The 21,063-nt window shown below is 39.9% G+C and overlaps 6 protein-coding genes across 10 annotated transcripts; 4 read left to right on the top strand and 2 right to left on the bottom strand.

Annotated features, from left to right (window-relative positions):
• Positions 1 to 1,295: 1,295 nt before the first annotated feature.
• Positions 1,296 to 3,853, top strand: LOC124209889 (battenin-like). 3 transcript variants are annotated; one of them, XM_046608125.1, is made up of 11 exons: positions 1,296 to 1,759; positions 1,857 to 2,017; positions 2,080 to 2,219; positions 2,287 to 2,445; positions 2,522 to 2,716; positions 2,776 to 2,941; positions 3,014 to 3,163; positions 3,236 to 3,318; positions 3,388 to 3,445; positions 3,532 to 3,710; positions 3,780 to 3,853. In XM_046608125.1, the coding sequence occupies exons 1-10, from the start codon at positions 1,711 to 1,713 to the stop codon at positions 3,673 to 3,675; spliced, it is 1,305 nt and encodes a 434-aa protein (XP_046464081.1). In that variant the 5' UTR covers positions 1,296 to 1,710; the 3' UTR covers positions 3,676 to 3,710; positions 3,780 to 3,853. The 3 variants fall into 3 exon arrangements, with proteins under 3 accessions (XP_046464081.1, XP_046464083.1, XP_046464082.1); XM_046608127.1 differs by having other exon boundaries at positions 1,298 to 1,759; positions 1,878 to 2,017; XM_046608126.1 differs by having other exon boundaries at positions 1,298 to 1,759; positions 1,878 to 2,017; positions 3,532 to 3,853.
• LOC124209888 (kynurenine 3-monooxygenase-like) lies at positions 3,747 to 6,828 on the bottom strand. 2 transcript variants are annotated; one of them, XM_046608123.1, is made up of 13 exons: positions 6,695 to 6,828; positions 6,533 to 6,617; positions 5,897 to 5,966; positions 5,621 to 5,811; positions 5,496 to 5,544; positions 5,338 to 5,425; positions 5,157 to 5,268; positions 5,036 to 5,092; positions 4,708 to 4,959; positions 4,543 to 4,629; positions 4,323 to 4,466; positions 4,073 to 4,234; positions 3,747 to 3,993 (listed from the first exon to the last, which is right to left on the bottom strand). In XM_046608123.1, the coding sequence occupies exons 2-13, from the start codon at positions 6,587 to 6,589 to the stop codon at positions 3,895 to 3,897; spliced, it is 1,368 nt and encodes a 455-aa protein (XP_046464079.1). In that variant the 5' UTR covers positions 6,590 to 6,617; positions 6,695 to 6,828; the 3' UTR covers positions 3,747 to 3,894. The 2 variants fall into 2 exon arrangements, with proteins under 2 accessions (XP_046464079.1, XP_046464080.1); XM_046608124.1 differs by having other exon boundaries at positions 6,533 to 6,603; positions 6,695 to 6,791.
• Positions 6,829 to 7,841: 1,013 nt separating this feature from the next.
• On the top strand, positions 7,842 to 9,889 carry LOC124209886 (ubiquitin-fold modifier-conjugating enzyme 1). The gene is made up of 4 exons (XM_046608119.1): positions 7,842 to 7,984; positions 8,048 to 9,299; positions 9,415 to 9,582; positions 9,670 to 9,889. Exons 2-4 carry the CDS (start codon positions 9,045 to 9,047, stop codon positions 9,751 to 9,753), a joined length of 507 nt encoding a protein of 168 aa, XP_046464075.1. The 5' UTR covers positions 7,842 to 7,984; positions 8,048 to 9,044; the 3' UTR covers positions 9,754 to 9,889.
• A 148-nt stretch (positions 9,890 to 10,037) lies between these two features.
• LOC124209884 lies at positions 10,038 to 13,219 on the top strand. Its single transcript, XM_046608117.1, has 3 exons — positions 10,038 to 10,224; positions 10,804 to 10,983; positions 11,052 to 13,219. Exons 1-3 carry the CDS (start codon positions 10,198 to 10,200, stop codon positions 12,834 to 12,836), a joined length of 1,992 nt encoding a protein of 663 aa, XP_046464073.1. The 5' UTR covers positions 10,038 to 10,197; the 3' UTR covers positions 12,837 to 13,219.
• Positions 13,220 to 13,260: 41 nt separating this feature from the next.
• Positions 13,261 to 15,071, top strand: LOC124209887 (helix-loop-helix protein 1-like). 2 transcript variants are annotated; one of them, XM_046608120.1, is made up of 3 exons: positions 13,261 to 13,468; positions 14,464 to 14,639; positions 14,709 to 15,071. In XM_046608120.1, exons 2-3 carry the CDS (start codon positions 14,497 to 14,499, stop codon positions 14,956 to 14,958), a joined length of 393 nt encoding a protein of 130 aa, XP_046464076.1. In that variant the 5' UTR covers positions 13,261 to 13,468; positions 14,464 to 14,496; the 3' UTR covers positions 14,959 to 15,071. The 2 variants fall into 2 exon arrangements, with proteins under 2 accessions (XP_046464076.1, XP_046464077.1); XM_046608121.1 differs by lacking the exon at positions 13,261 to 13,468 and having other exon boundaries at positions 13,715 to 14,639.
• A 236-nt stretch (positions 15,072 to 15,307) lies between these two features.
• Positions 15,308 to 16,411, bottom strand: LOC124209885 (transmembrane protein 223-like). The gene is made up of 3 exons (XM_046608118.1): positions 15,833 to 16,411; positions 15,634 to 15,775; positions 15,308 to 15,543 (listed from the first exon to the last, which is right to left on the bottom strand). The coding sequence occupies exons 1-3, from the start codon at positions 16,221 to 16,223 to the stop codon at positions 15,540 to 15,542; spliced, it is 537 nt and encodes a 178-aa protein (XP_046464074.1). The 5' UTR covers positions 16,224 to 16,411; the 3' UTR covers positions 15,308 to 15,539.
• Positions 16,412 to 21,063: the final 4,652 nt, after the last annotated feature.

Raw genomic sequence — 21,063 nt, 5'->3', positions numbered from 1 at the left:
CGGATAAAGCCTGGTCGATGATGGAGTGGATGTCTTTAGACTCTGGACAAAATGGCTGGTACTCAAAAGCCTCCATTGGCGTTGGATGATCGACCCAGCGCAACGCGTGTGGCTGATTGGAATCCAGGTCAAAATAGCCACCCGTCCAAACGTATCGTAGGTAATCTTCCTTGTATCCGAAAATGTCTAGCTGGTGAGATCTCACGTAATTGTCAACGATGCGTTTTTCATAGGACGATTCGATGGAAATTAGACGAGAGCCTCGGTTGATTTGGCGGCAAATTTCAACGCTCGTGGCGAAATTGACGTTTTCCATGAAAAAGTCGTAACTGTGTTGGCTCGAAACTTTTTCGACAACGACAGCCGGTCGATTTGGACGCTTTTGACTTTCGGGAAACACAAAATCCGGTAAGGTAACCAATGGAACTGTGCTTACTGAGTTTGTCACGAGTGGTGGTGGCGAAACTGTTTGGGCACTAATGATTTCTTTATCCTCATTTTCTGTAGTGGGCGCTAAGGGCTCTGTGACCTCATCGGATTTCTCTGGCAAATTAATTATCGATGTATCAAAAGTGTTTCCGACGTCCGGTAGAGTCAGATAAAATTCATTCAAACGGGGAATCAAATCTGTGACATCAGACGGTTTGACTGCCGAATTGGTTAGTTTCGGTTTTACAGTCATCGACGTATCGGTCGCTAACGTTGGGACTTTGTCGGAATCATTTTCGGGTGTCAAAGCTAAGGCATCTTTCATTCTGGCAGCGTTGAATATTAGATGAGGTACATGAAGTAGTGCGTACACTTCATCGGTTTGATAGTCGGGTATATCGCCGTATTCACCATCGTTAAGCATTCGGGGTAAAGCCAATGCCACTAGGAGAGACACGGTAGCGATTAGCAAAAGAGCCACAATTGCTCCAGCCAAAACACAGAAACAAGTTTTTTTCTTAGCTTCTTCCATTTTTACTTCTGGCTTTTCTATGTAGTCTTTAGATCTCTTAGATTTATCGATTTTTACAGTGGTGGTTCACTTTCTCGATAATTGACAGATGTTGGAGAAATATCGTGTCCTTATATGCTATTTGGCTACCATGACATAATTTGCAATCACAAATTTTCTTTCTATTTAGTGTATTTTGATATTTCCAACTACCAAAATAATTGAAAAATCGCTAAAGTTTTATTGAGTCATATTTTAAGAACATTGTTCAAGAAGAAATTATGTGTTTTATGAACTGGTAAAAATAAATATTTAGAGCTTCCGTTTGAGCTTTACTGCCGGATGCAACAAAAAATTCAAGCATGTAACCAGTGTAACTATCAACCGCTATCAACGCTATCAACAAGCTTATGTTCAGTTCAGAGCTGTACCCGACTATTTATCTTGTAATAATCGATATACCGTGTCATGCAAATTAGCTGTGCAACATGCTATATAATCTCAAATATTTCTCAAAGATCAAAAGTTAAAAAGCCTAAACGCTAAACGAGATGCGATTGCAAAATTCAGTCTCTCTTTTGTGGTTTGCGCAACGACGATAGATGGCAACCCCGCAATGTTTATGTTTTGATTTCACTCCTCTCCCATCCGAATTTTCACTCCCCCAGCTCCAGTTCGCCACATCCTAATTGAAATCTGTGATCTTATTAGTTGTAAATCTGAACATTTCCGTTAACACACTCTTATAATTTTGTCCAAAGTTATTTCCAATGAGTGTCGCATATGCCGATGAAATAGAACAGAGTACGCCGTATGAAGGTTCATATTTAAAAGTTCACTTCGTTCCTGTGGTTCTTATTTACGCATTACCATTTACCACAAACCTTTTGAATTCATCTTTTAGTTATTATTTCAGTTTTTGATTGCTTTGTTTTAGATGAAGCTGAAATATCCAGTCCAAAGGAAAAACCCCGTAATCTGATTGCATACTGGCTCTTGGGTCTATGCAACAATTATGCCTATGTCATAATGTTGAGCGCTGCTCATGACATTCTCAGTGAAGACTTCCAGGGAAATGTAAATTTTCACTTTTTCACTTGTTAAATAAAAGGATGTGTAATTTTTCTTAAAAATTATAGAGTACTGTTCCCACTCCAAGTCCTGTAACAAATAACACGAGGGACTGCAATCCTGTTTCGACAGGAGCCATTTTACTTGCTGATGTCCTACCCAGTCTTGCAATGAAACTTACTATGCCATTCCTCTTAACACACATCAGGTTCAGATGAATAAGTTCACTACAGAAAACTAAAGAAGTAATTCTGTTTGTTTTGTGTTATTTACAGACTAAGGGTCTTAATTGTCATACTATTAAGCAGTGCAAGTTTCCTGATGGTTTCATTCAGCACTGCACAATGGCAAGCCTTTTTGGGGGTTGTATTTGCTGCCATTAGTGGTGGACTTGGAGAGGTTACATTTTTGCAGTACTCTTCTCACTATGATAAGTAAATGTCTTTCATCCAGCATACTAGCATATTCATCTTGTTTAACCTGTGAATTGTTTTTTTTTTTTTGTTATAGGGATGTAGTTTCAACTTGGTCGTCCGGTACAGGTGGATCCGGACTGTTTGGTGCATTATCATTTGCTGCCTTAACTACCGCCGGCCTTAGCGCTCGAAAAACTGTCCTCTTGATGTTGGTAATTCCTGCGTTGATGGCAATCACGTTTTTCTTTATATTAGACCATGAGAAACGACGAGTTAAAACAAATGACAGGTTTCTATCATTTTCAAGTAACCTTTAAAATCGATTTTAATTTTTGTTTTCTCTTCTAGTGATGCTGATACCGAACCCTTGATGGAGGAGAATCAACCTAGTTTTAAGGGTCATATTGCTCCTATAAGCATGCGGTCCAAATGTCGAATGTTACCACGGATGGCTCGTTTTATTGTTCCTCTGGGATCAGTTTATCTGTTTGAATATTTTATCAACCAAGGAGTGGTAATTATTAGGGAAAAATAATAATTTACTTCTTATAACTACTACATTCTTCTTATTTGCATTTACCATCAGTTTGAATTGATATATTTTGAAAACATATGGTTGGATCACCACAGCCAATACAGATGGCTTCAAGTGGATTATCAGCTCGGTGTTTTCCTATCTCGCTCTTCCGTAAACCTATTCCGAATTAATGCTGTTTGGTTCTTAGCTGTCTTGCAAGTAAAATTTTAATTAATGTTACGTTCAATAATCGCCACAAAAATATTTATTTATTTTTTAAATAATTTCCAGTTTGTAAATGTAATCCTGTTGACGACAGAAGCTGTTTTCTTGTATATACCTTCCATTTGGATTGTCTTTACAATAGTTTTTTGGTTTGTTGCGCGTTGGATAATAATAATTAAAAAAAAAAATAACTTCTTTTAATTATTTTCATTTTATAGGGAAGGACTCCTGGCTGGAGCTGCCTATGTAAATACATTTTACCGAGTGGCCTTCGAGGTAAAATTTTAAATTTTAAAGTACTTATTTTCTTTTACTAAATTCAATCTGTTTTTGCTACCAATTTTGTCTCACATCCACTTCAGACCATTCCCCAAGAAAAAGCGTTTGCCATGGGAATCACCTCGCTCGCTGGAAGTGTCGGAGTTTCAACCGCCGGAGCTTTAGCTGTGCCTTTTCATCAATATCTCTGTTCTTTGCCGATAATTCATCGAACCACCAAATGGTGAATGAAAGGATTTTCCATTTATCCGGAAATTTTATTGTCAGTTCTTTTTAATTTCGAACGATAAAAGACAAATTGACTTTCATTTCATTTATTTTCACAATACAGAGATTTTGTCGTACCGCAAAAGTCTTTCACCCAGTAATAAAAATGCGTGACAAAAATATACCTGTCGAACGAGAGCTACTAAAGACTATTTGAGTTGGACAATGCAAAAGGTGATTCAGATGAACTTCTGCAAATAAGATCGAAAATTGAACCCGACAACGACGGCTGTGGCAACGACGGCAGTTCCTGTACTCCAAAGCAGCTTGCGAACCCCCTGCCAGGAAAACAAAACCAATAAAAAAAAACATATTTTTATCCGTAGAACCCAAAACAAAATGTAAATTTTGTCTTACGCGATCCTGCCATTTTTTATTTTCGATGCACAAGTGGTAGCGCATCCTGGAGAAAGTCACCGAGGTGTACAGCGGAACCCACCAGTTGGGGAAAAGCCAATGCATGGTGTTATCAAAGCGTTTCCTCGCCAGAAACGAGAATCGGTTCACCAAATCTCGCATCTACACACCGTAAAAAACAAAAGTTGTAAAATATCGTTTTTCGTCTTAAAGTGACTCGACCAACCAGGAATGGAATCAGATTTCATACCTCTATAAAGTTATACAGAGCTAAGTCGCAGATGGCGTGTGCGTCAACGTGACGATGCTCCGTATAAGCTGGTAAGACTTTTTCCAAATTATGGTCCCCCAGCTGATTCAGGAACTCGTTAAGAACCAGGCAGTCCTCGAAACCCTAGACATATACATAGTTTTTGAAATTCCCGAATTTCAATTGTTGACGTGTTGGACTTGAAATCTAAATGACTTACGCAGTTCATTCCTTGTCCGTAGAAAGGTACCATAGCGTGAGCTGCATCGCCCAAAAGTAAGGCTTTTCCGGCATGATGTGGATAGCACTTATCGAATAATCAGAAGCGTTAGGGAACATTTTTCAGGGAATTGCCCAAAGTTGATTTAATAAAATGACGACCTACTTTAACGGAAATAAGTCCCGAAGGTTTTATGGCGAAGAAATCTTTGACTAGCCTGTCCTTGCCGATTAAAGGAATCGCGTCGGGGTAGTGAGTTTTGAAGAATGCCAGCAATTCTTCGGGGGTTGTTAGAGCCTCGAACTTATCGTGGGGCATGAATAGTGTCACAGTCCACGAAGCATCTTGGTTTGGCAGTGCAATCATCATGAAGGATCCTCGGGGCCAAATGTGTAAACATTTCGGATTCATAGCGAACTATTTTATTGTTTAATATTTACTTTAAATAATTTGACTCTCTAGAAATAAAAAATCAGCGAAATTTAAAACTTACGTTTCCAGAAGCTGTGGGTGGAATGCAGAGTTCCAGATAATAACACGGAATATATTCCTAAACAAAATAATAATTTTCTTGTCAAGAAAATGTCAGGTTTCACATGAGGAAAGCTCCGTACCTGTTGGTAATTAAAACGCGGTCTTTTCATAAACTGCTTTCGAACGGCGGAGTAGGCTCCATCTGTGCCCAGAATTAGATCCGCTTGAGCTTCCACAAGTTCTCCGGATTTGCTACAAAAAGAAAAATTTTGAAATGTTTTTTTTTTTTTTTTTGGTTAAACAAATAAAAAATAAGTCTACTTTGTAAATGTCATGGTGCCTTTGTCTAAGTCAGAGTTGACCAATTTATGGCTAAAGTTGAAACTAACATTCGGCAACTTTTCTGCGGCTGCAATTCAAATGAAAAAATCAGTCAGAATAATTTGGAAACAATTAGAAAATTATTGTAAAGAAATTACCATTGAGGAGAACCTCGTTGACGAATCGACGACCGACAGAGTAAATGCACTGCAAAAATTAATGAAAACATACTGAATGATTCCACATTTCAATAAAAACACGGGAAAAAATAAAGTTGTCCTACCTGTCCTTTCTTTCCGTACGGGATTTGATAGGTGGAGCCGTCCAATCGATGAATCATGCGCGCTTCCATAGGCAGTCCATGGTTCTTGATAATCTCATCTTCTAGTCCAACTTCTCTCAACGCTGATCGGCCTCGAATCGACATGGCCAAATTGATACTCTTACCTGGAACGTGCTCCATCGTCCTAATGTCTACCAAAAAACAGTTGAGAAAATACCAAGTTTCTTAATGGGTTCTTAATGATGTTTTCTGGGCGATGTGAAAATAACTGGTTACCATCTCGCAGTTCGTAGAGTTCGACCTGATGTCCTCTTTTGGCCATGTAACATGCTTGCAGTGATCCCACCTTTGACATTTTAAAGGTATTTGAATAATTTGATCAATTCAATCTACAAACAACATTTGCCTTTTTTTTAGTAATAATAGCGATGAAAGAGAAACAGCGAAGCCTTACGGCCGCTGTGTTATCGTCTACTTTATTCTATCCGACTGTCTAGCCGGAAGAATCCGTTCAAATGCCACGCCTCGGATGACATATTTCCGCTTGCCGTAGAATACAGGTAATTTGTCCCTTAGAACTTTACGTTTGTTTAAAATATTTTTAACTTATCGAATTTAAAAATTCGGGGCTATTACTGGCGAAGGAAAGTAGCTAGAACATTTTAGGATCTTCGAAAGTTTTTCGCAGAGAAACCTCCAGGGTACACGTTAGCTACAGACCGAGATGCAAGGTCGTTCTCTAAATGGCAAAGCTATTTGTTTTTAAAAACCTTTAAAAAGAGAAGACGGCTTTGCCCTTAAACTACAACAGAGAACAAATCTACAGACACAACAAATATTTTTGAGTAAATGTAGCGGCACTCAGGTTTCTTATCACGCTGTTACATAAGCAAGCATTGCACGGGAACTTACCAATCCGCCGCCGACGACGGCAATTTTCAGTTTCTTCTGCGGATCTTGGCTGGTCATTTTGATTCAAATCCCTTTTCGGTTATAACTAAATTGTAATCAAATCGGAATTCTCTAAGGTTTTAGAAATAATTAAAATGGCAAATTTTGTAATCAACTGCTTACTTCAATGAATTGACAAGAAAGAGAACTTTTTTTGATGAAAGCAGAGTAGCAGACACTCACTAGTCTAACGTGTAGCGAGCTGCGATCGAACGACGACTGCGCAAGGCCGACTGCGTAGCAACTTGTATTTATTCTGTCGCTTTTTTCCAGAAAAATAGCCCAAGGGCGTAAAACAATATTTATGAAAAGCTTTTTTTTTAAAAAGAATACAAACATTTTAGGATGCAACAGAAAATGAGAAAACATATACACGTAAAATACGGAAATAAGAAGTCGGAAAAGTGCTCCTATTCTTGATGTATGAAATGTGATCTTCAATACTATTATTTTATGGTGACATGAGGAAAGGTAGCTGGTATAAGACTACTAGCTACTTAAAGATTACTATACGTATAGACTCTTAACTTGGTAATGTTAGCTTTGGGCAACATGCAACTGAGATATCTAATTCTACTAGGCTTTAGTAGGATAGATAGGACAGTAGCCTACTTTCGAAGTTTTCTCCTAATTAAAATTGGATTATTCATTTAAATATTTTTTTCATTAAATTGTTCCCCTACCAATACAATTTCAATCAATTTATTTATCAAAACTCAAGAGTCAAGACTCATACTCCTGTTGCGTGAAAAGTGGTTTTTCAATTCCGAAGGGTTTAATAGGATGGATTAGTTGTCGATAGTCTCACTAGATGATCTTTACAACTATAGCCATCTAGCGCTAATTGGTCATTCAAGCAAAAATAAAATAAAATGTCTTTAATGTTAAAGGCATAAAAAGAGTTAGTTATCCAAGTCGCCATGCACTATCGCCATACGATAGGGCACCGCGTATGGGTCACACAGTGGCGTACCGAAAAAGTCCATTGTAATGAGTGGATTTAAAAACTTGCCACCCAGACAACACCGGACAACACTTGTTGGTTTAAATTAGAATTGGTTATTAAATTTAAAAAGGTTTAAATGTAGGTTTCAGCTATTTTTATTGCCGTGCTCCCGTCGTGCTCTTTTCTCTCCGATTTTGATAATAACGACCTGACTTCAGTCGAATATATCCCACTTCCCACAGGTATGTCGCCCTCCTCGTCTCTCTCCCAAGCGCTCCCAAGCAGACAGAAGAGAAGACCTATAGCCTAACTTGTTGCTCTTTTGTGTTCGAGATATGTATCTTGTTCGGGCTTGTTCGTATTTTCCCCGAAGAAATTGATGGGACAAGGTGTCGAACTCTTCTTTCGCCAGCCTTTAGCGTCGTTTATTCATCATTAAACTCTTCGCAGCGCATCTCCTCTGCCAAGTTAGTTAAAGGGCATTAATGTGGTTAAAAAAAAATTGGAATTCAAAAGGTTTTTTCGTTCAGGGTTCGCCGTCTCTCATACCGGTCTATTACAGCAGTAGCCAACCTTCGAGTACTACTGCGTACAAGAATGTCCCACGTCTTACGATGATAATCGATCTGACCTGCCCCAACGAATGTATCTCAAGGTTTTTTTTTTTTATATATGCCGCGCATATCAGTTGTTAGTAGTTGGTGTTGGTTAGTAGTAGAGTTAGAAGTTGTTTAGTTTTAGTAAGTTAGCAGTTAGTAATTAGTTGTTGGTTAGTTTTAGTAAGTTAGTAGTTAGTTGTTAGTTGTTAGTTGAGTTAGTACATATATAGTTTTATACAGGGCGACATGGGGAACATTAGTGGTAGACATTGTGGCGGAAGTGGGAATCGAACACGGGACATCTACGTACAACGCTAGATGCTATAACCATTATACCATGGTCGCATATCCTGATCAAACTATATCCGGAAGTAGATCATATCCTAAAAAAGTATTGGTTGAGAATATCTGAAAATATGTCATTTATATTTCTCATTACCTAGTAGCCTAGTGGTAAAGTCTTGAAATAGTACGCAAGAGTCCAGGGTTCGATTCCCGTCGAAGAGTTTGTTGCATTCACTACTTCAATTATTTTCGCTTCACTGCTAAGAATCGAGGTTGCCCTTGCCCTACAAGAAAATTAAAGTAGAAGCGAAACCATAAATAGGTTAGAATTTATTCTCAACGAAATCAGAGTCATCCTAATTGCAGTAGGAGATAGGACATATTCTATTTTTTTTTAAATGGAAAACAAATCACTAACAGTTACAGGCTAACAGCCCTTGCTAACGCAGCCCAGGTAGCTGACATTTCAACGCGATTTAAATTTCAATCGCTCAAGTTTAATGTATTTCATAACATCTCCAAGAGATGGCGAAAACTAATATTGACGTGTCAGATTACAGACGAAAAAGTGTCACATTGAACGCATGGAAATGGTGAAAGTATACTAACGCAGCGAGCAATACATTGAACGAAATCTTTAGAAATGGTTGACGAAGCAACTCGCAAAAGTTTGAGCGGGATCCCTCTACTCAAAACCAAAGCTGGCCCTCGTGATAAAGAGCTTTGGGTTCAGCGGTTGAAAGAAGAATTCCAGGCCCTCATCAAGTATGTCGAGACGAACAAGCACCAGGATAATGACTGGTTCCGACTCGAATCTAATAAAGAAGGCACCAGGTGGTTTGGAAAATGCTGGTACATTCAAGACCTGCTGAAATATGAGTTCGATGTGGAATTTGATGTAAGTTCTATCTTTTTTCGAAGCCAATCCACTATGTTGTGCTGTGTAAATCAGCATCAATAAAATGTGTTGACAGTACTTGCAATGTAACAATAACAGTTTTTCTCAATTGAAGATTCCAGTCACATACCCTACTACAGCACCAGAAATCGCTTTGCCAGAACTAGATGGTAAAACTGCCAAGATGTATCGAGGAGGAAAAATTTGCCTGACAGATCACTTCAAACCACTGTGGGCGAGAAATGTACCCAAATTTGGAATTGCTCATGCTATGGCTCTTGGGGTGAGTACAATTATAATTTAGAAATTTAAAATTCCAGTTAAAAAGCTATATTGTTTAACATTCTAATGTGTTCTTATCTTGTTACAGTTGGGACCCTGGTTGGCGGTAGAAATTCCAGATCTTATCCAGAAAGGTATCATCGTGTATAACGACAAAAGTAGAGCAACATAATCTTTATTTCAGATTTTTATTGCAAAAAAAATATTCGAGAAAAACAAAATGAACGAATTTATGAATGTACTGTACTCCATGAAAGAGCCACGGAAAAAGAATACAATCCAGTGGCGTTTTGTTACGCGATGGGTCATATGCATTGATTAATTTTATCGATTCAACTAACTGCGTTGCATAGGCATGCAATTGTAAAATAAAATCCCAGCTCTTCCCCCTACCTTAGATATATATATATACATATACATATTCCACCCTCTACACAAAAAACCGTCTGTCTTGTTCATACGTTCAACCCTCCCCCCCCCCCATTTACCGCCTGCTTTATGTCTCCATGACAACGGAACGCTTGATGGGTCCAATAGATCGAAGTTGTTCTTCACCGCACACTAGTTGTATGCATTTGGTGTTTTAATTCACATTCGGCCAGCCGGAGAAACGCTCATGTCGCTGCACTTCAGTGCGAATCAGGTAAAAATTTACTTTTCACTATTCGAGTAACTTAAAACAAATTTCTAGGTTTTAGGCAAGTTGTAGAAAGCTTCAACGGTAGCAAGCAGCAGCCCACGCGACGACCGTAGTTGATTATAGCTATTACTTTTAGTAAGGATATCCAGTAGGTAGAAGTGTCCCTCGTTCGACCAGTTTGAGTAATTTCTCGGGGCATTTATGCGAGCGATTGAAGGGATTAAGTGGATAACAGTATATTTTTTTTGTCTCACTCGATTCCCGCCTTTTTGTTGTAGTTACGATGGGTGGATGGAAAATCCATCGCGTCTCATGGGGCACATTTTTCTTCGTCTTGTACTCCTTTTCTCTCCCCTCCTAGCCGGATAGCAGAGAGACAGATGGGATATCTCGATTGAATTTGTCAGCTAAAAAAGCGAGTCGCAGGTGCCGGTATCCGGGTCCTAGAACTTTGTGACCGTTACAGTCGTGCCGACCAGACGTTTCCGAAATCCATTCTCGTGCAAAAAGAGATACCCCCTTTTATTTATTACTGTGAAGAAGAAAACTTAAAAAAAAAAATGTCCTTACATCTACGTGTAGTTTGAAGATGCCTACGCACCGCAGCGACTGGGCAATTGGCAAATTCCGAAAAATTTTCAAGAACGGCCGCGGATTCGGCTGGGCGGTACGCGGACGGTTGCTGATGATAGCGGACACTTTATAGCCAATGGCCACCCATCCAGCGGTCGGAAGAACAACAACCACCATCTAAGATTCCAGGTAAAATTAAGATAATGAGATGAAAAAAGGTAATTAATTAAGAAATTACATATTTCTGATTTTGGTAGAGCGCACCCCTGCCGAAATCCAATCAGCTTTTCATCGCTGGATCGGCAGTAAATACGACCAAACCAATCAGGGTAAGCATTAAAGGTAACCAGCCGGCCAACCAGTCAACGGGTGCCATTAACGAAGCGACATCGTCCCGAAAAATCCAGCCGCTAGTCGGGATCGAGCAGGAGCTACGCGAAGAAGATGAGGAGAGCGGAGAAAACGACGTGACGAGTGGAGGTGACCAAAATCATCTGCAAGTTTTGAAACCGCTAAGCCTTCCGTCATCAATGCTTCCGGATAATCCGCGAAAGGCGGCCATCGTGCTGGCCGCCCGGCAGAAAAACCACCGACCACTGCCGGATTTGATGCTGGAGTCAAGGGATGTGCTCATTCCGCGCAACTGGAAAGGTCCGGAAGCGTCGGCCATGACTGTAGAGACGACCAAAGCCAAGGGACCAACCTCTTGCACCAAACGGACGGTTGTCCGTTTGCTCCCAGAGGGTGAATCGGTTTTGGATCACCATCCAAATGTCATGGAATTGGCCATCAAATGGGATGTGAACAGTCCGCCATCCAGCGCCCGAACGAGAAAGAAGATGGCTGAGCTGGCAGCCGCTAATGCCAAACCAGTAGAAAAGACCCTTGAATGGCTGTACGAGCCTCCGATCAACTATCGGGCCGGTCGACCCGATATGAGACGCCAACCTGCCAACAATCCGGTGGTGGCTCAGCAAGCTCAAAGACCTCCGCCTTCATCCGATTCAGGCAATGGAAGTGCTCGATCTAAGGACAGTTTGGCTTCGGTCAGAAGTCGCCAGTGTCCTCTGGAGAACGCCGAGACGGCCGTAGACTCCCGAAACCGGACCGAATTCGCATCCGATCCCGAATCGGGATACAATAGTCCGCGCTGGGCGAGAGAGACTAATAAGGTGGCGCTGGCTGGCCTTGAAGAACCCATCAAGACCACGTACAGATCCGCAGTTTCTTCCGCAAATCCACCCAAAAATCACTTCCTTGTTTCGACTTCCGCTTTCGACAACACAAACAACCATGACGATCCGGTCATGTTGCCCGAATATCCACTTCAACGGCGATCTCCTGTCCTCCAGTCTATAACTTCCAAACCACTTCTGATCGAGCCTAAACAAAGGGTCCAGCCGGCTACGTTTCCCTTGAACGAATATCCGCCACAGCACATGGAGTCCACCACTTCGGCCCATTACCGGACTCGAGAACCCCAGCACGTCCACCATCACCAACCGTCTCAGCATCACCAGTGCGATCACGATTCCGGTATTGGAGATGTGCACGATCGAGCGGAAATAGAAGAGGAAGAAGAAGAAGAATATGACAACGAGGAAAGAGAGTTGGCCGCTTCGGGTCAACTCCATCGCAGCCGCTCCCGACCTTGTTTGGCTTGTCATTCGCCACCGCCAACAAATAACAAGGCCAGCCGAGTCAAGACCCACGGGAAAACACCATACAAGCAGGCCATGAAAGCGGGAAATCCTTGCGTCAAAAGCCAGACGGAATTGGAGAAGGTAATCCAGCGGAGACAAAGCTACCGGGCTCCCAAACCGGCCCCATTGAGCTCGCACGCACGTCATATCCGCGGCACTCTGGCTCCTCCGCTGTCTGCCGGCATCGGGAATGAACCGATTGTCGATTATCCCGATTTCAAACGACTGGACTCAACCTACCGATTGTCCTACGGCGCCCACACGCAAACCCAACGTCGACGTCCGAAGACATTGACGGCGTTATTGAACGAAAAGAATTGCCGGCAATGGAGGTCGTAAAAATATCCCAATTGTAGTGGAGGAAATCACCCCCTCAACATTTCTAGTCGATCCCCGAGTATACATTGTCATCACTGCCACTCCATTTTTATTTGTATTGTCCTCTCTTGTCCAACTCTCTATATTTGAATACGTACACTTTTTTTTTTTTTAAATTTAAATTCGATATCAAAAACTTCCGTGCACAATGTTTCGTCCTTTTTGGATTATTCGTAACTTTTTCTCGGTGTTTTCTCGCAATTCCACTATTTTAGCTCAATGATTCTATCTTGTTGCCTCTCCATTTTCGTTTTTTTTTTTAACTTAAAACGCATTTTGTTGGCCTATCCGTGTTCTCGAACGGGAAGAAAAACAAATACAACGTGGTCTCAAATTGTCATGCGCGGAAGATGCTGGATCTTTTCCTCCCTCGCACTGATATCTCTCGCGGTGATTGGTGAACCGGCCACGGATTTTCTGTTCTAACCTACCCGGATTGGTTCGCTTCTTTTGCCCTTGACTGATACGTGATGATCTAGATATCTATCTGCGTGTATCGCGTGAAGTAGACCCAAAATTCTTTCAACTTCTGATCATCAAAGACGTTTCCAGGTCCCCATCATCCAAGTTTCAAACAGTTTTGTGGAAAAAAGGTACTATTCGATAAAAATTTATTTTTGTTAGATCTTTTCTAATTTTAGTGAGTTTTTTTTTCTAAACGGAAGGTCTAGAATTTAGAAGCGCAATTTTTCGCTCGGGATATTTTCCGCTTTCCATTGAGTACAATTTTACTAGATTTTTGCTATAATTTCGCGATGGATTCCGACATGACGGGAAACCCTTGCAGAGTGTTGAATGTGTTACATAAAAATCGAAAAAAGAAAGAAAAAAAAAAGAACAAGAGTGATAGGGCCTGTAAAAACGTAATGGGTGTTGGGAGGGACTGATAGTAGAAGGGGGTGGGAATAAAGGGGAAATAATATCAAGGGGTGTTACCCAGCCGTGTCAGTGTTATTTCCCAGTGGAGCACTCCTATACACTCCGTTGCTCGACGCACAATCACCCCTTTCGTTCAGTCTGTTCTGATGTTGTTATTTTCAGAAATTGATTGTATAATAAGAATCCGCCAACAAAGGCAACTACCGTGACTTAATCGATAATACTTACGAAACCATACGGCGCCGGAAAAAGAAAAGTATGCGTTACAAAGTTTTCTATTGCGTAACTGAAAAGTACCGGACTTTTTAAAATCGTGTCAAAGAGAATGAATGTTACAACAGCTAATATCTAACGGCATGGAAATTCTCGATTCAAACTTCTCAAATAAGTAGCCTGAACACTGGAATGCGTACTCTTTTTTTATTGGGGGAGGGGATTTGAGCAAACATGCCAAAAAGTCTACCTCAAACTAAAACGATGGATTGTGTGTTTGTTCTATAGTCGAGTCGCCTGATGGATTGTTTGTCCCAACTTATTTAAAGAGTAACAACACCAACGAATGGATGAGATGGAGTTAGTTAATGTCAATGTGCTTGATTGAACCCCTCCGAATAGAATATCAATTATTCTCTTTCTATACGGCTCATTAGGGAATAGGAACCGGGTGACTGGAATAAACGGGCTAACACTCTCTTTATTTACATTAAAGCCCTGGACATACGGATAAGGGTGACTAAAAAGCATGAGCTACATGTCTCACCATCATCTGGGGCCGGACCCAGGGCTTCAAGTCCAGTTGCAGACTAACACCGTGACGTCATCTTCTATCCCGCCATCCAATACTTACGTTCAATTCCATCAAGACGAAAAACCATTAAAAAAGAAGTAACATTGCCTCTTACCAAAGTGCAATGAACAAAATGTTTTTCTTAATCAATTACTTATCAAACACAGGGGTCTAAGGGCGACAGGTGGAGTGACGCTAAGTCGAGAAGAGCGAAGACGCCGACGGAGGGCTACACCTAAATATCGTTCAGCTCACGCATCTCGGGAGCGTGTTCGCGTAGAGGCCTTCAATTCAGCTTTCGCAGATCTAAGAAAATTACTTCCCACTCTTCCACCGGACAAGAAACTCTCCAAGATCGAGATCCTCCGGTTGGCAATCTGTTACATTGGATATCTCAACCACGTCCTCGACGTCTAGATCAACCGCTAGGCTCTGCTAAATTACCTTTTTTTTCGTCTCTGTAAATATACAGCGCCGTGTAAGATTCAACAATGCAAGGTTGGGTGTCGTGACTTCAAATACAAAAGAATGTATCGATTGCGATTTTCCGCCAATTACCATTACCCCCGCAACCAACCGACCGCAGATGGTATCGTCGACTGGATTTTGAGGAAGCTTAATGATGTTACGGTGGAGCTTACTCACAAGAGGGGAGTGAAACTGGTAGGGAGGCGACAAACATTGTCATGGGGACGGAAAAGTCAGTTGATCAATGCAAACGATCACGGATGCATTTGCATAAAAAAAAAAATGTATCCGGCGACTCTTGCGGTGGAGAAGGAGGCTGTTGTTTATTACTCTGGTGGCGACTATAACAACACAGGAGAGGGAGTGATGCGGTTTTAATCACTTACTTAATATACGTTTCAGTCCTACTGTAGCGTCAAAAAGGGGGATGTTTTTAAATTCCCCCTTCATGTCGATCACGAAATAGCCCATATTGCCTTTGACTTTCAGCGGTAACGAGACGGTTGCTCGGCTTCGCGACTGCGCTGCACTCATCTAGATTAAAGTAATTTATTTGCATATTTTATCTTTTTTTCATTTTGGAATTTTTTAAAAGGCATTTTCATTACTCTTGAACTATCTTACGTTTTGAGCGGCGCCTCCACATATCTCATTTTATTGAATGGAGCATAAGTAATGATTGTTACATTATTGCCTCCCTTCCTCAATATAATATTTTTGACAGATTTTAAGGAAAACATCCAGCTACCTCCCAGAATTAGAACTCCTGTAAACAAAATATATGATTCAAGTGATTAACAGAAATAATATGTAAGTTACATACCAAGAGCCACACACATAGCTGTTATGCCTCTTCTGTATTTGTTCTCTCCTAAATTTATTGAACGGTACCATGGTAGATTTGAATTGGAAGATTCTTCCTTAGGGACTGGAACATTTCTTAATGTGGACACAGAGAACTCTGCAAGGTAGAACCAGAATCCAAGCTGTGTCAGTGCAAAGAGGTTGAGTAACCTATGAAACCGGGGATTATGGTGGGCATATAGAACTACATCTCTGCCCACATTTGTATCAATTTCCCAAGCATGTTTTGTAGAAAATTTCGACGTGTTGGTTAGATTTTTAACTGCACTTTTGGCTTCGCAACGTTCAGCACGAATCAGGAATGATGGCCATTGCCGAAAAATAGCCGATAGCTTTATCAATTGTGACATAATTCTTCATATAGTGATTTACAGCTTTAATTAGAATAGTTTTTGGACATGTAATTCATAACACTACTTGGCCTACTAAAAAAACACACGTGGAAATCTTGATACAGTAACCGGTTAAACTCTAGATGTAAACAAACCCAAGTCGCAGCGGGCAGCCGATGTCTGTAGAGTATAGCCATGGACTACTCTAATTAAGGACGGGACTCTTCGGCATTTCCTATGTCGGCACTGTAAATTTTTTTTTCGGGAGAATCGGAATCGGAATTAGAAAATAAATATTTAATTACCTAATGTTCCTATACCTAAAATTTATCTTTATGGAGATATTTTGATATTCTTTATTGGAAAATTGAAATAGTGGGAAACACCGGTGCCATCTAGGAACCAAACCTCGTAAGCTCTTGTAAGTTTAAAAGCAGATACCCATTGCGTATAAGAGAGACCACTCTCTTATCTCTATTCCTCTGAAATAGCTGCCTATCTCTCCTTTACCTTGTAGGTTATATTGGCAAGAGATTAGGGTGCTTTGTTGCTAGAGGGCAGCGGTGTTTCCCACTTTTACCCTTACTGCTGAAAGTAAAATTAAAATATCTTATTGATTAGTTTATTTCACTAAGATTTATATTCATAGTTAGAATAAGCGAAAAAAACTGAATTTATTGATGTATTTCATTAATTTTCTCATGAAAATAGCCCACCCGACTAGCTTTAACACGGTGAGATAGGCGAAGAGTCCCGTCCTTAATTAGAGTAGTCCATGGTATAGCCGGCCTTATAGAATATAAACAGCAAACCGCGCGAAGAGAGTACGAGACGCATTGGCATTGGAAAACACTTTAATATGGTTGTCGCCCAGAGCCATCTGACGACGCAGTAGTACTTGATACTAGCATAGCATATGAGCATATCAGGGAAAAAATCTCGCAAATTGACAATTAGATATAAATAACATTGCACAATCTTCTAGTTTTCCCACCCGTAACAAGAAGAAATTGAACTTTGTTTTTTATGTAGTCAAATATTTTTAATTCCCCCGTATAATCCTACCAAAAACTTCTGTTTTTATGACTTCCCCTTGAGTGGAAGAAAACAAAAAAATAACTCCGTCTATCGAGAAAAAATGTATTTGGATTTCCACAAAAAAATTTTAACTTGCAGAAAACACAAAAATCATGGGGGAAAATAGGGAATTACAAAATATATGACCACATAAAAATAAAGTTCAATTTCTTCTTGTTACGGAGGAAAAAACTAGAAGTTTGTGGGACTTTTTTTTTTAAAGTTATGCACGAAATAGAAAAGCGCCATTTTAGTGAGGGGAGAGAGTACAGTATCCTGCACGGAAACTGGGACAGCCGCTAGGTGGTTCTTACGAGCATGGACTATTCAATAATAAGGACGGGATTCTTTGCTTTGTCGCCGTGTTGAAGCTAGTCGGGTTGGGTTTGTTCAGGAGATAATTAATGGAAAACATCAATAAACACAGTTTTTATCGCTGATTCCAACTTTGTTTATAAATCTTAGTAAAAAAAACTAATTAATGAGGTATTCTAATTTTACTTCCAGGAGTGGGGGTAAAAAGACAAAACACCGGTGCCATCTAGCAGCCAAGCACCCTAAGCTCTCAAGAATATATGCCACAAGGTAAAAGAGAGTTAGGCAGCTATGTCAAAGCAATAGAGATAAGAGTGGTGTCTCTTTCTCTTGGTATGCACGAATGGGCATCTGCTTGCAGACTTTCAAGAGCTTAGGAGGTTTGGTTCCTAGATGGCACCGGTGTTTTGTCTTTTTTCAAATTTTCCGTACAGTAATTTGCAATATCTCTATAACCGTACATTTTAGGTATAGAGACATCAGGTAAAACAATAAATAATTTTAAATTTCGATTCCGATTCTCCCGGAAATTTTTTTTACATGGCCGGCATAGTAAAGGCCGAAGAGTCCCGTCCTTAATATTGAGTAGTCCATGTTACGAGTATCCTGTGTAAAACCCCTAGCGGCTGTCCCAGTTTCCGTGCAGGATACTGTACATTAACAAAGCAAATGGCGGAGCGAAACGGGGAAAGGGGGGGGGAATGTATACACCTGAACGGTATATGTGCGTAGACATAGATGCACCACACGGCCACAAGCGACAAGTCGAAAGCAAACTCATCGATGAGCTGCTGTTTTTTTTTTATTTCTATAAGAGTTAAGGCTATCCGTAAACTTAAAAAAAGGGAGGTCATGTTAGGGAAGGTGAGATTATTCGGGTTGGTACTGTAGGCCTAGTTAGAACGAATGCTAGAAACAAACCTTTCTTTTCAATGAAAAAAAAATTAAAACCTCCAAAAGATATTACTACGCAGCCTGCTGTCCTAGCTGTAAAATCTTTCCTTCACGAGTATCTGAAATGTTACGTCTAATTGGTGTGAATTATTGACTTGACTTAAACAGAAAAATATCAAAATAATTGAAATGTCTCCTGTATTAGATCTTGTACAGTGTTGTTCCAACATCCGCATCCAGGTTGCTGGAATTTTCCAGTGTTCATTGATGCTATAGTGTTTAGTAAGATTTTGAGGGGTTGGTGGTCGCTGCTTAGATATGGACTGATTTGGATACTGGTCGATATTGCCATTTCTGAGGAGGCTATTATGAGGTTAAGTGTAGAAGTTTTTCCCTTGGTCAAGTATATTTTGGTTCCGAGGTCCACTGGGGTTATGAGGAATGTGGTCTAACTGTTAAGAAGGGCATCGTAAATTGATCTATCATTCAGCTTTGTTGAGTGTCCGTCTCTCAATATTTTACTGAATGCATACATTTACTTTAAACGAGTAGCAGAAGTATCGTAGTAAGTTTTGATTTGGACATGGTGAACGAAACTTAGATCAGAGGTAAAATTGATGGTCTCCTGAAACTAACCACCGTATAGTTTAGCACTGAGAGCAGAACTGCAAGATACTTCTCTTCTGTTGAGTCATATCAGCCACCCTTTCCGGTCCGCCCAATTCATAAATATGCTCACCCACCTCACCCAAAGGATTAAAAGGTTAATTTTTTCCGAGGTCTTCAATCAGATTAATGAGGGTTATTTTTCGGCTTTCTCTTGCGAATTCCGATCGGGGAAGTGTTATTCAACAAGGATTTGTACTAAACTGTTCGTCGTTGAAACAAAGTTGTTTATTCCACTTTCATTTGCTAAAGAGACCAGCATGGGTTTAGTTGAACATGCTCAGCCTAAGTGAGACGACACCAACTCAAAAGACTAAAACAAGTGATACAAACTCTGATTCCCACCAATTCAAACATCGTCACAAAATTGGGTGGTAAGGCAATTCAAAGTGTTCTGAACACTACAACCGAATTGTAATAAAAAAGTAAAAATTTAAAATCAAATTTTTACAGACAATTTTTCTTTGAGGATATTCTTTCAAAGATTTTTTCTTTGTTGTGACAATTCTTTGGAAAACGTTCAGAAATGTAATTTTCCGAAAATTCTTTGCTTGAAGGGAAAAATCAAAAGTGAGATTAAACCTGCGTCCCTGCCAAACCCCATTTCCTGGAATCCAACATGACGGCTGAAGAAGAAAAACAAATGTATCAATATTTGACATACTAAACTAAAATAGCATTAACAATATTACTGAGGTGAGATGTCGTATGCAATGGAGTCCGATAGTTCTGGAGTACATGTAGCTGCATTTGAGTTCAGCAAGACTTGTTTCGACACGGAATACTCCAAATCCTTGTAGGATTCGTCAATAATAACAATATTGTATTGAGACCGTAGCAGATTCCAAAATGAATCTTCAAAAGTTCTGATGTAAAAACTTAGTATATGGTACTATACATAAACTTCTTTCGTCGATTGTTTCAACCTTTTCGAGGAAGTAGGGGAGACCGGGGCTGTGTGGGACATGGGGCTACATGGGACATCGCAGTTTTGAGCATGTTCCCGTAATTTTTTTTAAATAATTTTTTTACTATATTTGAGTATTTACCATGCCCCATGTTGGGTAAAAAAATTATTTAAAAAAAATTACGGGAACATGCTCAAAACTGCGATGTCCCATGTAGCCCCATGTCCCACACAGCCCCGGTCTCCTACACGTCCACTTTTTCCATAGTATCAACACTGATTTTTATTTTATTTGATGTTACGTTTGGGATAATGTGGTAAAATCGTTCATCCATTTTTTTGCCTTTGGTCGACTTTTTTCTGTTACCGATCCAATTTTTCCAATTCTAAAAAAATTTGTAAGGAAACGATTTGCTAGAAACGATCTTACTAATAAATAATAATAATAATAATAAATAAAAATTACAATACCAATCAACTTTCCCTTTTCTTCGATTGTCCTCAAAATGGAATTCACGTGGGGGACGGTAAGCGTATCAATATCCAATCGTTCCATTTTGTTAATGGCTTGAAATGCACTTCGTGCCAGTACTTATCCTGTTAAAGTGTAAGTTAAATATCATAAACGAAGCTTCTAAAAACGGAAGTTAAATTTAAAATTTACATGTTTCCAAAACTTTGATGACACATCCCGCAACACTTTATGGGTGAAAGACATTGGCTGCAAAGCCGGATGATTTATGTTGTATGCATTTACTGCTTCATCTGCCATGATAAATGGTGATATTGGGGTTCTATTGGAGTTGGACGTCCAGATTTGTCTTTTTGCCCTCATTTTTTTTAAATTTCAGAATCAATTTTCTTTATTTCATCCATGTTAGGATTTTCTGTATATGAAGTTCTATAGACAATTTACGATGCCCCGCAAACGCGATTAGTTTTCCGTTCAGAAGAAATTCAGTAGCCCTAAAATTTTTATTATTTATTTGATCTAGTTAA

This window comes from Daphnia pulex, chromosome 12, assembly GCF_021134715.1.
Source record: "Daphnia pulex isolate KAP4 chromosome 12, ASM2113471v1".
NCBI classification, from domain to species: Eukaryota; Metazoa; Arthropoda; class Branchiopoda; order Diplostraca; family Daphniidae; genus Daphnia; species Daphnia pulex.
This window is presented reverse-complemented; position numbering and strand designations above follow the sequence as displayed.

Excerpts from the sequence above, each read along its gene's own strand:
- LOC124209888 (XM_046608123.1), bottom strand. The coding sequence starts at position 6,589 with ATGACCAGCCAAGATCCGCAGAAGAAACTGAAAATTGCCGTCGTCGGC. Across the intron at positions 5,426-5,495 it reads CAACGAGGTTCTCCTCAATG|CCGCAGAAAAGTTGCCGAAT; the intron begins GTAATTTCTTTA and ends TTTGAATTGCAG. Across the intron at positions 4,960-5,035 it reads CACCCACAGCTTCTGGAAAC|TTCGCTATGAATCCGAAATG; the intron begins GTAAGTTTTAAA and ends ACAATAAAATAG.
- LOC124209887 (XM_046608120.1), top strand. The coding sequence starts at position 14,497 with ATGAGCTACATGTCTCACCATCATCTGGGGCCGGACCCAGGGCTTCAA. Across the intron at positions 14,640-14,708 it reads GAAAAACCATTAAAAAAGAA|GGGTCTAAGGGCGACAGGTG; the intron begins GTAACATTGCCT and ends TATCAAACACAG.
- LOC124209886 (XM_046608119.1), top strand. The coding sequence starts at position 9,045 with ATGGTTGACGAAGCAACTCGCAAAAGTTTGAGCGGGATCCCTCTACTC. Across the intron at positions 9,300-9,414 it reads AGTTCGATGTGGAATTTGAT|ATTCCAGTCACATACCCTAC; the intron begins GTAAGTTCTATC and ends TCTCAATTGAAG. Across the intron at positions 9,583-9,669 it reads CTCATGCTATGGCTCTTGGG|TTGGGACCCTGGTTGGCGGT; the intron begins GTGAGTACAATT and ends ATCTTGTTACAG.
- LOC124209884 (XM_046608117.1), top strand. The coding sequence starts at position 10,198 with ATGTCGCTGCACTTCAGTGCGAATCAG. Across the intron at positions 10,225-10,803 it reads TGCACTTCAGTGCGAATCAG|TTTGAAGATGCCTACGCACC; the intron begins GTAAAAATTTAC and ends ATCTACGTGTAG. Across the intron at positions 10,984-11,051 it reads ACCACCATCTAAGATTCCAG|AGCGCACCCCTGCCGAAATC; the intron begins GTAAAATTAAGA and ends TGATTTTGGTAG.
- LOC124209889 (XM_046608125.1), top strand. The coding sequence starts at position 1,711 with ATGAGTGTCGCATATGCCGATGAAATAGAACAGAGTACGCCGTATGAA. Across the intron at positions 3,164-3,235 it reads GGTTCTTAGCTGTCTTGCAA|TTTGTAAATGTAATCCTGTT; the intron begins GTAAAATTTTAA and ends AATAATTTCCAG. Across the intron at positions 3,446-3,531 it reads TTTACCGAGTGGCCTTCGAG|ACCATTCCCCAAGAAAAAGC; the intron begins GTAAAATTTTAA and ends CATCCACTTCAG.
- LOC124209885 (XM_046608118.1), bottom strand. The coding sequence starts at position 16,223 with ATGTCACAATTGATAAAGCTATCGGCTATTTTTCGGCAATGGCCATCA. Across the intron at positions 15,776-15,832 it reads AGCTATGTGTGTGGCTCTTG|GAGTTCTAATTCTGGGAGGT; the intron begins GTATGTAACTTA and ends TTTTGTTTACAG.